Genomic DNA, 16,800 nt, shown 5'->3' on the forward strand with positions numbered 1-16,800 from the left:
AATAAATAAATAAAAAATTAAAAAACTTTTGGAATGCGTTCCAGAGCCCGACGACTGTTGATAAAGAAGAAACAAAGGCAATGGCGACGACAGAAGCATGCCAAAGAGCGTGACAGGCAGGAGCAAGAAGCAGAAGCCAGGCGACTGGAAGACCCCGAATACCACAAATGGCTCCAAAAGCAGTCGGAGCTGGAGAATTTCCAGCGTTTGGCTACCGAGCGCCAACAGCAGGAGGAGGAGGAAGCCTGGCTCCGACGTGAAGCACTCGCCCAGCGGCAATTTCGTTTGGATGCGGCCAAGCGGCGCCAGGAGGAGGAGGAAGTAGAACGCTTGAAGGATGAAGAGGCAAAGGCGCTGACTAAACGAAAGGAGGAGCAGGAAAAGCGGCGCCAGGAACGACAAACGTTGGCCGAAAGAGCTGCCGACGAATTCGAATCGATGATGAAGAGCATGGACGAATATCTGCACAACGCAAAGCTGGAAAAACCTCCGGATCATCTGTTGCGTATGGTGGAGACGCACCCCGAAGAGCGACCATGCGAGTTCTTCACTCGCACAAACTCCTGCCGCTACGGCCACAGCTGCACCTTTAACCACAGACGACCCATGCTGGGAAGGATCTTGTTGATCCGCCACTTTTTCAGCCATTCGCTGCTGCATGACAAGAAAGTGCACAAGGAGTACGCCAGCGGCGATGAAGGCTTGGAGATGACTGAGCACGATCTGCGCAGCGACTATGATGAGTTTTTCAATGATGCCGTCACAGAGCTGGAGAAATTTGGGAAAATTGTAAATTTTCGTGCTTTGAGGAATACGCTGGAACATCTTAGTGGTCATGTCTTTGTGGAATACGCGAATGAGAAGTTTGTCTAGCCCCTCAATCCATAAACGAGTTCCGTTAATTAATTTACTCTTCCTTTTCAGGTGTGCCTTGCGTGCCTTTATCAATCTGCAAGGTCGTTACTATGCGTCCCGGCGCCTCAACGTGGAGTTCTCTAATCTTCACACCTGGCGTGGCGCGGTCTGCGGTACGTGAACTGCATGCCAAGAGCCGTATCCTTTGACAAAACAAACCAATCATTTGCAATCACGCATCTCTTATTTATTATACCATTTTTATCCAAATCTATTGATTCTTAAAGGTTTGTCCTTAACACGCAAATGTCCCAAAGGTAATAGCTGCGGCTATCTGCATTTGTTTCGCAATCCGAACAATTTGTTCAACAAGGATTTGGAGTACACGAATACACCAAGAAGTGCCCGCAATTCAGGAAAGTCTCCCATGCCGAAGACTCCAAGGTAAGGTCATATATAGTTCGTCCATTCTATAAGTACTAAATATACATATGTTTAATTTTTGCAGCTGGAATGACGGTGACGATGATAGAGCCAGGAACTGGCGCTGGTCGGAGAGTCCTGAATTAGAACTGGAGAACTCCAAGGGATTGGGCAATCATATTCAGACGTCGAGAAGAGAGCACGATCTCAAGAGTCCCCGCCGCACAGAGCATCATTCCAGAGCAAGAAATGGCAGTGATCGTAGGACAGACTGCAGCTCATCCAGATCTAATCGCGAATACTCTTCTAGAAGAGATCGCAGCTCATATAAATCAAATACTGATTGCCACTCCTCCAGATCGAATCGTGATAGTAGTCCTAGCCCTAGAATATATGGTGAAAAGTCCCCCACATCGGTTAGATCCCACCAGGAATTGAGTTTCCACAGAGATCACAATTGCTCCAGATCCCCTCAGTTCCATCAAAGATCTCGAAAATAAAAACCACGGTATTTATTTAATTTTGTTTTATGGGACTTTACAAAATTTTATTCAATCTCTTTATGGGAGGAGGTGGAAATATGAGTGTCTCAAACAAGAATACTAAAGAGATTCAATTTCAATGTGTTGTATAGATGAAAGTAAGAGCAAAGGTCCAGTATAAATATTTCGTCACTTTGTGTGTGCAGTGGTCGGAATTCGACTCAATTGTTTACCACGGAAGGGGGTTCTACGTGTAAAATTGGCAGTTTCGGAACGATAAAGTGAAATATAGTATAAGGGAAGGGAGTACGAGTGGGTGCTGGGGGTGAGAGAAGGAGCACATATACATATGTGGTGGTAGTGTGCATGTAGGTGGTAAGATCGGAAATTATAAATTCTAAAGTCTATTTGTCTTGCTTTCTTCCGTTTTCGTCGTACACATACAAACAAAAATTATACAAAAACTCGTTTAAGGAATATTATAATAAGTAGCTTTAAAATTAGGCAAACAACACGACCTTCTTATAGACGAATGCCAGGATTTGTGGCAGCCACATAGCGCAGCAGCTCCTCGTTGTCCTCACAGATGACGGGCTTCTCGTGGTAGCAGGCAACATCGTGCCATGCGATGCCATCGTTGTAGACGTTGTTCAGCACGGACAGACACTGCTCCTTGGTCTGGTTGATATCGTACTCGGCATTGTCGGGCTGTGGACGCTTCTTGTGGCCGGTCTGCGACCAGGGATTGTAGCCCCATCCCTGAGGAATGCGGTTGGTGGCCTGGATCTTCTCGCGGGTTGCGGACCAGAACCATCCATAGACGCTCTTGGGCTCCAGATCGGGACGGTTCTCGCAGCCAGCAAAGTCACAGATGCGGCCCGCTGTCCAGATGTATGGGACGTCGTTCTGCTGGATCACACGGAAGATCAGATTGTTTTTCTCTTGGGTCTCCAAAGCCACCAGGTCCATGCAGTATTCGCGGCACAGGTTACGGCCATCCAGCCAGTCGACCTTCTTGTTGGCCAAAGCGGGCACGTGGGTGGTTAGGAACATGTTTTTGCCGCGGTAGGAGAACTCCTTGGGGCCTGCAACAAAAGATAGAGAGTGCGATTAGCCTGGGTGTGGCTCAAGACCGGTTATCATCGTCCCGAGTTCAATTTCAATTTCAATGCGAGTCCCAAAGCAATGGACTTGTACCTGTACCTCTGTACCTCCGATGCCTCGTCGGATACCTCATCCATTGGCGAAAAAGCAAAAACGCCACGGGCCTTACACAACTTCCCCACTCGGGGCCCCGAGAGGTTACGCAATCTTCGCAATTTATGCAGCATGCTTCTTTTTTGCGCTGCTACTGCTACTGCTGCCACACCGAGAGCTGGAGCTACTGTCTGCCTCTGTTTTGTGCATCGCAAAAGGTTTTGTGTGCCTTTGTTTGTCTACGGGGCAACAATGGGAGGCGAGGCCCCCGCGCTTCCTAAAAGCCAGTGGTGGTGTTTGGAGGCACATCTGTGGGGCCATTGTGCCACCAGTCCCCGTCCATGTCTCCTGCTTCTTCTGCTCTTTCTCGAACTTGTTTCACATCGCTGCCTCCGTTTGGCTACTGCACCTTTTCGCCAGCTTCCATTTGATTAGCTATATGTGCGATATGCCACGCCCCAAGCACACGCCCCACGCCCCTTGCCCCTGGTCCCTGGCCCCCTCTAGCCTATAGCCTTTTTTCACTGCTGCTGGCACGCGTCATTAGCCGCGTCGCTCTTTAAGCCGCTTTTACGGGCGGGCGGCGCAGTTGCAGCCGTCACTTTTGCAATTTCCAGCCTCTGACTTCACGTCAAATCAGCTTAAGTCCCCGCATAATGGCCTTATTTGCCATTGTTTGCACATTATTATTTATTTAAGCTGCCGCTTCCAATTTCCCCATCACACATTTCCAGGCTCCTTTGTGCTGTGGTGTGGTGTGGCACCCGGGTCAAGGCAATAAACAAAAAGTACCCAACATTCAATACTCAATGCCTCACTTTCTTCGGCTGTATACTATTTTCCTCTAGCTTGAAAAAACTTGCATAATAATCAGGTAGTAGCGCTAGCGCTTGCAGCATTTCAGTTTTTGCGATTGGCATCTGTAAATGAGCTGTTAATTTCCACAGAAAACCCCCTTTTCGTCTCTCGAACATGGCTTAGAAAAAGCCCCAAGCGCCTGGTCGAGTAAACGTATACCTTAGAAATACATACGAAGCACCTCGTCGAATATGACTTAGAAAAACCAGACCGTTTTCGAATGTTAATGATTAGGCGAATGCATGCCTGGGAGAGTGCCATTGTTGTTCGTCCACAAAAGGCAATTAAGTTTTGAATAGTTAATCAGTTGATTTAACTATTTGAGACCTACAAAAACTTGCGCCTGTATAACTGGAAGTTTCTAAAAAGATGAAAGATCTAAATCGCAGCAGCAACCAAACTGGAAATGCAACTTTGTGACGCCCCAAAATTAAGTTGCATGTTTAACTGCTCGACCTGTATATGACTGCACACCACACATATTGTATATGTATTTTCCTGTGTGGTTGGGTGTGTGTTAGGGTTTGTCTAATTAGCAATAACTGCAAAGTGTTCATTAGTGTACCGGATATGCAGTGGTGATGATGATGCTATTGTTTAAGCGTTTTGCCTGGCCGCCTGGCCGCCTACCCGTCTGAACCCTGATGCAATTTGTGCAATCTCAAGCGATGACTGGCAGCACCGATTACGTACAGCAGGCAGCTCTTGCACTGGAAGTAAGAGTGTTTCGCACAAGGACCTAGTTTATTCGGTTCTTGATAGTTTCGGTCAAGCTATGCCGTGCCAGATGAAGCAGAAACGATTAGGTATTACCATGGAGTAATCAAATATAACAAGTTCTCTTTCGAAAACATACGCAATTGATGAAGAAATACTCCGCAACTGGTTCTGCGTGTAGGACCCGCTCCCGTTGAACTAGAGCTCACATCAGAGCCCGCACCTAAACAAGCTTTGTGGAATTTAATTTTTAAAAATAGCCAGGCAAAGAAAGTGTGTGTTAAAACTATTAAAACAAATGCTAACAAAACACGTCAGCGACCTTCAGGCCAGCCCCCGCACCACTGTGGTGCTGTGGCGCTGTGGAGCTGTGGCTACACCCACACGTCGCATTGCCCAACAATTTCAAGTGCAAACTTGGAAAACGATGAGCCGACTGACAATGGCTTAATATTCTCAACACGTCTCCCCACTTTTACTTTTCGCCCAGTGCATTTTTGAGGCCCATTTATATCTAAACTTTAGATTTGGATTGGAATACTTACGGCTGGCGCACTTGGCGGGCACGGGCAGTGAGAGGAAGCGACCCGGCTTGGTCGCTGTGGTCGTTGTGGTGGTTCTGGCCGCATTGCCGCAGGCCACCACCACGCAGAAAGCCGCTATCGCCAAAGTGACTTTCATCTGCAAAAACAAAGACAAGAATGGGTGGAAAAAGCGTGAGTAAAACGTTTGTAAATAAGTCAAAGTAAAATATGGTAAAACCAGCCATTCATTTGTCCGATTTGGCAAGTTTTTCGTACAGTTAAAGATGGAGATACGGCTACAGCTACGGATATGTAAATTGTTAACACGTTGTCATTAACATAAATTTGTACACGATTATTGAGCGATAAAGATGCCATTCCATTCCGCACCGCGCCCTTTTGTCCGCTTCACCAATGCGTGCGTATACGCAATTTTGTATAATTTTTCAACTCGATGGCGAATCAAAGATGTAAGCTGGCGTGTGAGATCGGTTTTTATGTCAAGGATGCGCAACCGGTTGCCCCCGGGGGCACTTGAGAGCGGCCACTGACACACTGCCACACTGACTACCAAGCGCCGATGGCTGCTGGCGTTGGCTGCTGGCCGATGGCTGATGGCTGATGGTGGCGACGACACTTGAGACTTTATTATTTTTATTGTGGCGCAGCGGCAACGTGATCAGCATCGAGCATCGAGCATCGAGCAGCGGCCAGATCATCGCCAGCACATCACATTATTCATAAGAAACATAAATGCGTGTACCGCAGCAAGAGATACCCTTGTAGAGCCCGTATTCCTAAGGGAGCTTTCGATGATGTTTTACAAGACACCTCTAGAACTAAGGGACCAGGCGGTCTCCATCTGCATCACATCGGAAAGTGTTTCCTTCTCCGCCTGACAAACGCCACTTCAAAATAGTTATGGCCTGCACAAAGTAGGGTGTACAAATTCATTTAGCATCTGCATCAGCTTTAGCGGCAGCCACAGCAAACATGTTGATTACACAAGCTGGGGGCTTTGGGGCTCTGGGGCTGACCTTAACTGGTTTTATTGACTTTTTATCGCCTGCTTTCCGACGTTGCGTGTCTGCAGGTCCGGCCGGGCTAGAACCTTCCACGTCTTTAGCATTTTAATTAAACTCTAAGCTGTTTCTATTCCTTATGCTAATGCAATGCAATGCTCATTCATCGGGGCTCAATGTCCCCAGACAGGGATTGATCTATGAAATTAATTAAATTCGCTTCGATTTGATTGCGTATCTCCCATTGATATTTATCGCGTTGATTTGACCGCCTGCTGTCCGCTGATTTGGCAACTATAAATCATTAATGACTCCGCTTATCAACGGCGGCCAGTGGCTGGTTTGGAAATTCAAAGAGATCAATTTCATGCATAATGAAAAGTGGATTTCGAAGCATGGCCTGCCCATTATTTATTTCATTTTCGACAGCGACAGCGGCAGCGACATTTCCGAACTGAAGAGTTCAAACGTGAAACGCGCCTCTCAGCCCGTCCATCAGTCCATCCATCGGTCAAACAAACGCGTTTGGAAATATGCATTTCAATATCTACGGGTATTTTTGTTTCTTTTTTGGTTTATCGTTATTTTGTTTGTTCATTTGTTGCGTTTTGTAATTTGTCCATCAGCGCCTTGGCACTTGATTGTTTCCCACTCCACGGTCCCCGTCTCCCATGCCTCGTTTCATGCATGTTAATCCATCAGTCGACGCGGCTGATGATGCATTTAATTATATAGATTGGGCTCTGGGGTTCCACAGATCACTGCCGTTCCGTCAGACGTCAGTCAGTACCCTTTACAGCCCGTGGTCGTACATAATCGTGTGTTTCTCTTTTTCGGCCCTTTTCTTCGAGAGGTTATGGGTTATGAACATTTTCATTTGCAGCTTGCGCAAACTTTTCAATTTTCAGCCATGGAATGTGTACTTTTTAGTGGGAACAGAACTGCTTAAAGTTTGAACAGAAAGATATATGTGTATAGCTGGGAAATTCTTGGAATCTTTAGGCTAATTTTTCATTTTAAGATTCTTTCTTTAAATGATCAAGATCACACGTTCCTTGTTCTTGGAACAGAACAGAAACATTAGCATTTCAACAAATGACTGAGGCAACGAACTCGTTTTCTGAAGACTCTCCCGTGAAATCAACTTTAGTTCTCATTTATTCTGGTCTTTCAAGTTCTGAATGGGGTTTTTTTCATTTGTGTCGGGATGGGAATGGGTTTATCAAGCTTCCATATCATATCCTTCAACAGCTCACAGCACTACAATTGTTTCGGGTTTAGGCATATTTTATCACACACTTGTCTGGTAGTCCTTTGATTGTTCACACACATACACACACAGTATGTATATAGAGACACTGTATATCCTTGAACGCGGGTCTGGTGCTTACCTTTGCTTGCTTTTCGGGTAACACTTCACACCGCTGTATTGTCCACTCTTTCAAAGGGAGACAACCAGACGAGACCAGACGCAAACGAAAACAAAAGTCAATTGGCAGCAGCAAAGTGTTTTATAGTCGAGATCCCCCTGCCAGGTGCCACTTCGTGCAGCTTGAAAAGCTGCGATGGTGACGGCGTTTCAGAGTTCGGCTCTCGGCCTCAGCTTCGGCAGCGGCAGCGGCAACGGCAGCGGCAGCTTCGTCAAGCTTTCTGGCTTAAAGCAACAAAATCTCCACGAGATGAGTTGGCCAGAACATCTTTTAGACGATGGCGACAACTCTTGTCTATAAATATTTATACCCCCAGACGTTCTTTTTTTTAGCGTTTTTTTTTCTTATTTATTTACTTTTTATTTAAAGCAAGCTTTTGTCTCAGCCCAAACTGTAGTTTGATCGTTTTTTATAGCTCGGATAGATCCATTAAGTAGTGATCGTTGTAGTGCATGGCACTCGATTCGAGCCCGAGTATATCCCAATATTTTGTTATAGTATTCACGAATCGATTTATGCAAACACTTGGCGCACCTTCTGCTCATCCATCTCCCTGCCTGCCACATACCATATATCAAATTTGTTTTTTTTTGGTAGAGTGTTTTTGCGCTAGGCCTTGATCTTGAAAAGCCTTTCGAAATGCCATTAAAACAGAAAACACTGATGATTTGGCTTCTTTTTTCGGCTTGTGGCTTCCGCGCTCGGCCTTTGCGCACGCGCTGAAAGCGGTTCGATTTGGTCGCTTCTCCATGGGTTTTTTTCTTTCTCCTTCCCAAAATGCTCAAACAAAAATTGCCCATTTTTGTTTAATTGCCATGTGAATGAACTGGCTGTTTTGTGGGGGAAAGGATGGCCCCAGAGACTGGGTCTCGTAAACGCCCCCGCTTCGACGGGGCCCCCTTGCGTGCTTGGCAGTGCCAGCCGGATCTGAGAGTTATTCGGGTTTTGTTCTTAAAAGGTTGTAGAGTTTTATGTTATGTGTTGACTTTTTATTTTCGCTCATAAATATGCAAATTAATTTCTTGATTATGTAATTTATTATGTGCCTGTGTGCGAGTAAATCCCCTCAGCCACTACCCCGCTGAAATCATTTGGGATTGATTTGGTTCGCATTTTGTGTCGCAAGACGCATCTCGGGGGCAAGTTCAAGTCGAAAATCCTGTTTAATTGTCATCATCAACTTGACATTTGACGGATTTTGAACCCGTGACTCTTGGACAGCTCTAATGTTTAACCTTACAGCCAGCGACTGGGTGACTGGTGACGGGTGACTCTTTTGACTCCGTCTTTCATTTTCATTTAGGTATTTGTGTGCGTTTTGTTACTTTTATTTTTGTTATATTTCTGTTGTCTGCTAATTGACCATGAAGATGTTTCAGCCAAGTTGTTTGGGCGGCACTTTTGTTTGCCATTTAGTGGCATTTAATAGCGAACTAATTTTGAAAGCGGATTTGAAGTTCGAACATACAAAAGGAGGGGCTGCTGACAGACACACAGACACACAGACACGCAGCCACACAGCACCTCCAATTCCAGCTGCTCCCTCTCCACGGGGAGGAGCTCAGCCCTGCCCCTTTGCATATTTTAATTAGCCCTATTAATATATTACTCTTTTAAAGTCCGGCAGTCACCTGCCTTGGGGAGGGGCCATGTGCCAAAGCCCTGAATGGTGTTGGCCCAACAGATTAACACCGACACCAAATTAATTACACTTTAGCTGTTCGGTGCTAAGTTCAAATTGCCAAAAAATACAAAAGAAAAAAGAAGAAAAATACACATAATACTTGTGCGATTGGGAAACATTTCGGTTGGTGACTAGCACGAAGGCTGGTCACGTTGATCAAGGATGGAATCGCAGGGGAAGTACAAAGGTATTTGGCCACATAACTCTCAGACTTCGCTCAACATGTGATACTACATTCATCGTTTTATTTGGGCTATAATTATGTTTGTAACCTAAAAAAAACCCAAGAAAGTTTCTTGTTGGTGCACGGCCAGAGTCCAGTCTTTTCATCAGACATCGATTTTTGGGCGGGGCTCTCACGGGTGCTTCGGACTTCTTGGGGGTTTTATTGACGGTTTTCTTGTGAGTTCTTTTGAAGGTCTTCCGTTTCCGAAAAGTTCGATTGACCGATTCGGAGAACATCGATTCCTCTGGTGATTCATCGTCGCATTCCAGTTATATCTTTGCCTACATCATTCCTTACCTTCAACATTGAAAGAATCGCTTTTGACAAATCTCCTCAGTTTTCTAGACTATAGATATATATAATCCTTCGTCTCTTTCCTTGAAAGGACATTTTGGCGTAGATTATTTCACATTGATTAAATATAATTATGTTTGATTCTTCTCCGTTTGCCAGGAAATCTTCGTAGCAAAACGCTGTGGCGCTCTGCAATTAAAGAACTCAACAAAATGCCTCTGATTCCCTTCCCAAGAATCATCTACAGCCATTGTTTCCACTTAATAATTTGAATGCAAATCGACAATGTTCTTGACGCTTCTTGAAGCTTGCATCCGCAAATCTCAACATCTTTTTGCATCTGTTGCATCCGTTGAATGTTTTTCCTTCCTTTTTCCCCTTTTTTTGACGTCAGTTATTGTACATTTTCGCCCTTGAATCTGGTTTTTGAATTCGGGTTTTTGTGTGTGTTTTTTTACAGATGCCTGCACTTCCTGCGGCTCTGCCTTCGCCAGCCACCGATCGACCTTGTGAAGTTCAAAAGCCGCTGGAAAACGAGACCTGACAAGCGTCAATTGGAACAGAAGAGGCTATGTGATACATTCTGGGCAAATCGGTTTAGTCATCTCAGGGAGATCTCTTCTGAAAAACATTGCTAATACGCATCGTGAGCTAGTCATTCAAAAAAGCAAATTGATTGACAGTTTTATGCGATGCCCGACCTTCGCCGAAACATAAAACCTTTTGCAACTACAATGGCACGCGAATGGCTATCCATGCTTTATTTCTGTATCTCTATGTATCTACGCAGATGTGGCCCGCACCGCATTTCCATAATCTGAAGCAAAACATGAAGAGCGGTTCGAAAGCAAAAAAACTTATACAACTTTAAACAAGATCAGTTTGCCCTGAGCGCGGAAGCACCCGTCGACACCAGAAACAGCAGCAGCAGCACCAGCACCCAGCATCACCAGCAGCAGTATCTTAAGATCTGAAGCAGATTCCGCGAGGCTTCCGCTTCAATGCGATGCGTTGCGTTTGAGCAAAAATAAAGAAACAAATACATAATACACACATCACAAAATCACAAAATCAAGATGCAAATTGTCGAGTCAACAATAGCACAAATAGCAACAAAAATAATCAATCTATTTAAACAACAGACACAAGCCAAAGAATAGCCTGAAGCTGACCTTAGCTTGAATTATGGGATTTGATTGGATTGGATTGGATCGGTTTCGGACTTCGATTCGGACTCGGTCTCAGACTCGACTTGAAGCTGCTGTTCAATTTTTGAATTGAACTTTAGTTCACTTTTCGTTTTATGCTTGCGGTTTTTTTGGTTTTGGTTAGATAGCATTGATTGGCCATATAGAATTTCTATCATTAACATTGAATGGGTCAGCGTCAGCAGTGCGGACCTCAACTCATCTGGGGAATGCGTGAAGGCTGTCCGGGGCCCGTGCGTAATTGCAACTTGTTTTACGGCCAAGAAGCTCTGCTACATAGCTGTAGCCATCAAAAAATACAAAAATCAACAACTAAACATTAAATGAGAGAGAAAGGATAGCTTGGGGCGTCGAAGATTTAAATACTCTTTCAGATATAATATACTACTGAAGACCTGGCTGTTTTCTATAAAATTGGTGGGATACAGTTCTCCGATTTCAATTTGGCTGGCCTCAAAAAGGATATTGAATAGAAACGGGTAAACGACATTGGTTCCCACCTACTTCTCGAACTTATATCGGGAGAGTAGTAGATGTAATGGTACCCACATATTTGCTCTCTCTTTCACTGCCTTCTCCGCTTTCCAAACATATTCTCAGACTCATAATACCCTCTTTTAGGGCATTAAAAATGCTTTTTAAATGCTTTTGCCTGATCATCAGATGGGAAATGTTGCCAAATTTGACCCCAAGAGGCCGGCCGTCGCCTGTTCATTTGCACATTAGTTGAGATTTAAATGCAGCAACAAAAGTTGTTTGTCTCTTTGTGTGTGCGCTGTGCGTTGGCTGTTGGCTGCTGCTTGTTTGTTGTATGCTGTTCAAGTGTTGGCGCTTTTGGCTTTTGTCGCACCACACGAAAAGTGATTGGCAACAAATTAATCAAGACCTTGCCGGGGCTCGCGTCAGCAGCAGCAGCAGCAGCCCCATCCGTAGCTCGGTTCCGAATCGCCCAGCCGGAGAGTAATCATGAAACCTTTTATTCAGGCGCTAGGTGCGAAGCCAAGAAGAAGAACCTCAGCCCCCAAAAAGAGTATCTCCCAGAGATTACGCAACGAGCAAATGGATCGTAAAATCAAAAATCCAAAAAACAACCAACAAAAATAAAGAAATATCAAAATGATTGATGTCTGCAATTTAGCGCATCTGTGTAAAATAAGAAGACGAGAAACGGACCGACTGCTCGTTGTGACACAAAAGAATTAAGTGCCCGGGCACATTTTAAATTCGTCACGGAAAACGTGACAAAAATTTTCCATATGCGAAAAGCTGAAACAACATCAACGGCCCAAGAGATGATTGCGAAAATTCACAGTACAACAAACTTTGACACACATTTGGCATACACACAGAGTGAGATACAGATACCGATACAGCTACAGCTAGAAGAATTTTTGTATCTGAAAGCTGTTTATGAATGAGTCGCCCACAACACAACACACCACCCCACCCCACCCCAGCCCAGCCATGCCATCCCATCCCATCCACATCTGGCTGTGGCCATATTAAATGCTGCCAAACACAATGCAACATAAAGAAACGACCGGCGGGCTAATTGCACAAGACTTGGGCCCAGAGTGCAGTGCCTTGTATTAGTTCATTTAGAATCGCCATTTGTCTAATCAGCGCCATAAATCCGACAAATTATATAAACGTCTCCAGCAACTCCACGGGAAAAAGTAGGTGTGTGCGGAACCCCACTCGACTCTGGGTCCCGTCCCCAACAGCCAGACGTACAGCAAACCAGACAACTAGACACCCAGACGATTCAGTCAGTCAGTCAGTCAGGGGCAGATGCGGATGTGGCAACGTTGAGATAGCCGTACCATAGAATGCGCCACCCAATCCGAGTCCAGAGAGTCTCCGTGAATATGCAATAGCTCAACTTTGCATAATTTGTGAGTGTTTTACATTCAGTATTATATGTATATATGTATATTTTTGTAATTTTTACATCATCATCATACCATCCGGCAGCGGGCGGCGTTCAGCATTGTCGTCGTGGAGGAAGTTGCATATTTATAAGGCAAGAAATTGGTTTTTGTTGTACGAGTATTCAGCTCTGGGGTGTCATGCTTATGAAATCAATTGAACATATGTTTCGGCCAGCGCACGGCAGTGTACACTCGTACACTCGTATAGTCATAAATCAGAAGCGCTTAGTCAGACAATTTTCTACAGCACCCCACAGATGAGAACCGCCGCCAGACAAAAGACTTAGGCAACGAACGCGAACTTCTCTCGCTCTTTTGTCTGCTGGAGGGCACAAGTACTGCTGCAGGTCGTTAATTGAAACTGGATAGATGTTGGAGACTTTGGGACTACAGGCTCCAAATGAGGTTGGTCTTCTGCGCCATTGTAATGTCCGCTTCTCGGGTGATGTATCTCAATGGTGGCTCTAAATGATCGGATTCTTTTCGCTTCTCCCCATGCTTGAATTGCTCTAGAATTAGCTAACTTCTTTCAGCTTCTCTCTTCGAATTTCAAGTGCTTTAGAATTTGCTAACTAGTCCATCGCATTTCTATACCGCAGTCTATGGCTATTCTTCTCTATTCACCTCCAAGTCCAATTTAAAGCACCTGATGTCTATGTCTGTGATTCGGATACTTCTTCATACAGTAGACCCTAAAATCCAATTGCTAACTCTTTCCTACGGAAAATCCCTGCCTCGAGGTCTACCCAAAACAAAAACAGTCGAAATTGATGATCTTTTCTTGCTGTCTGGTCAGTTGCAACTTGGGTTGTTGCAACGCACTTGTTGCACAGCCAACATCAGTCAGTCTCACTCCACCCAACCTCCACCTCTGCTAACCCCACAACATCCGCGGCTGTCCGCTCAACCCAAAAGCAACTTGCGTTGTGTAAAGTTCATGGGTCGCCGGGTATTTTGTAGATGATGTTGCTCATGTGGCTGCTTCAGATGTGGCTGCTGCTGCCGCTGCTGCTGCTGCTGCGGCATCTGATGTGTTTTTGTAGCCTGCTCGGGGGACTGCAGTTCGCTTAACAGTTTCAGGGTTGGCTGGTTTTTTTTTTCTGTTGGCCACAACTGCGTCACACGACCTCATCTGTCAGCAGAATTAGAAGCAACATCTACAAACATCGGAACGCAGAGAGGATCACAGCCGTTTGTCAGATCTTGTCACATGTCTGCCCCGACCCCTTTGGCAGATGCGTGCCAAGTAAAGTCAAATTGTTATTACAATTTTGTTGTTACAAAAAAAGAAACACACACACAAAATTGAACACGCAGCAGACCTGTCCAACTTGTTGTTAGGTCTGCGGTCAAACAAGTGCACTTTAGAAATTGTTCATAAATCATAAACCCCAACGCGAGAGAGAGACGAACGACAGCGACGAGCCAGTTTCAAATGTAAAACGTTCAAGAAGTGCTAAGTGCATTCCGCACAGTCATTAACAATATTTTTATTGTTTACAATAATGTACAACACACAGAGAAAAAAATAAGTAGTACATCTAATACATCTTTTGGTTGGTTTTTCAAATGAAAACAAGAATGAAAACATAGCTTACTAGCCCTGCAGACGCTGTACCCTTTGTACCCATTGAAATGGATCATCTTTTTTCACAGTGTACTCGTACAAAGAGTACAAAATGTACATAGTACACACAGACTCCATGTGTGGCTTTTGATCTGCCCGATTTAGTCTTCAGTTCAAGGACAACTTGAAGCCCCAAATAGCCCACAAATCTTTCTTTTTGGTTAAATTTATGACAAGCGAAAGGCTTCTAGTTCTTCAAGAACATCTTCTTTGGCTGGCCATACTCTCGGAGATATTAATTAATCCATGGAGACTCGACTCGTGCCAAGAGGCGACCACATGAGACACAATCTCGCATCTCGGACCGCACTGCTCTCGACAGTTTAGCGGCTCCGACCGACACCACCAACAATGTTGTGGATGGGATGTGGATGTGGATGATGATACCAGTTTGCCTCAACCTTGAGCGGAGCGACAACAACATTTGCGTACCCGTACCCAGTGCGAGGTACGAGATTTACCAGTACCCTGAAGAGCACTTCTTGAACCGTCTCCATCTCCATCTCCGTCTCTGCCGTCGCTGGTAACTTTGTTGTTGCTGTCGCCACGATAACGCGGATGCGAAAAAAGTGAATGTTTAAGCCACTCGATGACGTTGCCCGAGAAGCGAGAAGATGCCGCCTTTGCCGCTGCCGCTACCGCTGCCGCCTCCGATACGTGACAGAACCATTAACCAGCTTGTGACTTGTTCCGCTCTGAACCTAAATAATATTTTTGGATCTCAGCCATCAAGATGCGCTCTGCCTGAGAAGTGGTGGCGATGATACGGAATACGGAAAACAATGCATTGGATTGTTGTTGGTAACAGTTTCAAGATGAATCATATTATTTCGTTCATTGATAAGTAAGCAGTGTGGAAATTTTGATCCTGAATTTAAAGAGAATCACTGATCGTAAATAAAGTATATCTGAAGGGCATCAAGAAAAAATCAATCAATCAATCAATGAATAATATATGTAGACTCGAAGCAGGAGAACAAGAAATACCTATCTGCAAAAGAATGCAACTCCGGATAAATCGATCAGTTCTCACTGCAGGATTGGGCATCTTAAATTCTTGGAACAATACCATTTTTACTTTAATCAAAATCTGCATACAACTACGATTAACGAACCATTTCCATCATATCCAAATAAAGATATCATTTCATTCAGCTTATTCGAACCGATACTTTGCAAAACTTTCCATCAATTCCACATGTATTAATATTTCAGTCCAGTCAACTTTCTGTAAAAGGAAAATAATGTTATTCTTAGCATTTCCAAATTTGAGAAAGTGCCTTATAGTTCATTGTACCTTTTATGTCCATATGATATCTGCCACATTCCATCATTTAATACGCCCCATATTTCAGTTTTATTTAAATAACGTGTAAACCTTCAAAACAGGTTGGAAATTCGAGACCATCTCAATGAGATAATATTTCAAACACCTACACGTAACATAAGTAAATCAAATAAACATATCTCATGCGATATTTCATTAATATTTATAATACATACTCAAGAAATAAATAATGTAATCAAATGCAAAGTCAAAATAAGGCAACAGTTTGAGAACAGCCGCAATAAAACAATGAAAAATGACTGTCAAGTGAGAAATATTTGTGGTAAAATATAATATGCATAAATATATGTATATTATTAATTAAAATGAACAAACAAAGATACATAATAAAACCAACCAAATTAATACAATTTATAAAAAACACAAAAATATGGTATGTATACGTTTCTATCAAATTGATTAGTTTAAGTTGACGTTAATATGCCCAAAAGGGAACCTTAAATCGGACCATTTTATTCATAGTTAATCACGTCTATTAATCAGTTCTTGGACACCCTGAAACCCCGGAAACTAAAATACATGATAAAGTATATAATCCTGGCAATCCATCGATAACACTTACCTATTCTATACGTTGCAAATTGGTAAACACCTCTATCACGTTTGATCTTAAAAACCTTAAGAGCGCAACGAATCCACTTCCCACTTAGGCTGGGCATCTCAAAGTCTCTGACTATTTGAAAAATCCCAAAATAACATAAAAAAATACATAATGGAATCATTTATCATGTGTGCCGCTTGACCTTAGCACATTCTGGGGATTGGTGGTGCGGTGGTCTACGCTTCAGTTTTCAATTTTGTTTAATTAAATTTGAGATGCGTTAAATATTTGCAGTTGTAAATTTGTATGACCTCTTTGCCGCTTGATTAAATATTCATTTTACTTATTACTCAAAAGTGTGAATATGGGTGTGATTGACTAAGGGATTGTTTCAAATAGTTTAGGCACAAAATACTTTTCTTTTACCCGATTT

At 43.8% G+C, this 16,800-nt stretch overlaps 2 protein-coding genes across 3 annotated transcripts; one reads left to right on the forward strand and one right to left on the reverse strand.

Annotated features, from left to right (window-relative positions):
• Positions 1-15: 15 nt before the first annotated feature.
• On the forward strand, positions 16-1,798 carry LOC6595370 (U2 small nuclear ribonucleoprotein auxiliary factor 35 kDa subunit-related protein 2). Of its 2 annotated transcripts, XM_026988623.1 has the most exons (4): positions 16-863; positions 925-1,028; positions 1,143-1,299; positions 1,364-1,798. In XM_026988623.1, the coding sequence occupies exons 1-4, from the start codon at positions 34-36 to the stop codon at positions 1,776-1,778; spliced, it is 1,506 nt and encodes a 501-aa protein (XP_026844424.1). In that variant the 5' UTR covers positions 16-33; the 3' UTR covers positions 1,779-1,798. The 2 variants fall into 2 exon arrangements, with proteins under 2 accessions (XP_026844424.1, XP_026844425.1); XM_026988624.1 differs by lacking the exon at positions 1,364-1,798 and having other exon boundaries at positions 925-1,053; positions 1,173-1,200.
• LOC6595369 lies at positions 1,799-7,550 on the reverse strand. Its single transcript, XM_002020769.2, has 3 exons — positions 7,470-7,550; positions 5,078-5,213; positions 1,799-2,845 (listed from the first exon to the last, which is right to left on the reverse strand). The coding sequence occupies exons 2-3, from the start codon at positions 5,211-5,213 to the stop codon at positions 2,283-2,285; spliced, it is 699 nt and encodes a 232-aa protein (XP_002020805.1). The 5' UTR covers positions 7,470-7,550; the 3' UTR covers positions 1,799-2,282.
• Positions 7,551-16,800: the final 9,250 nt, after the last annotated feature.

The sequence above is a fragment of the Drosophila persimilis genome, unplaced genomic scaffold (assembly GCF_003286085.1).
Source record: "Drosophila persimilis strain 14011-0111.01,24,50 unplaced genomic scaffold, DperRS2 tig00000191-arrow-pilon, whole genome shotgun sequence".
Classification (NCBI taxonomy): Eukaryota; Metazoa; Arthropoda; class Insecta; order Diptera; family Drosophilidae; genus Drosophila; species Drosophila persimilis.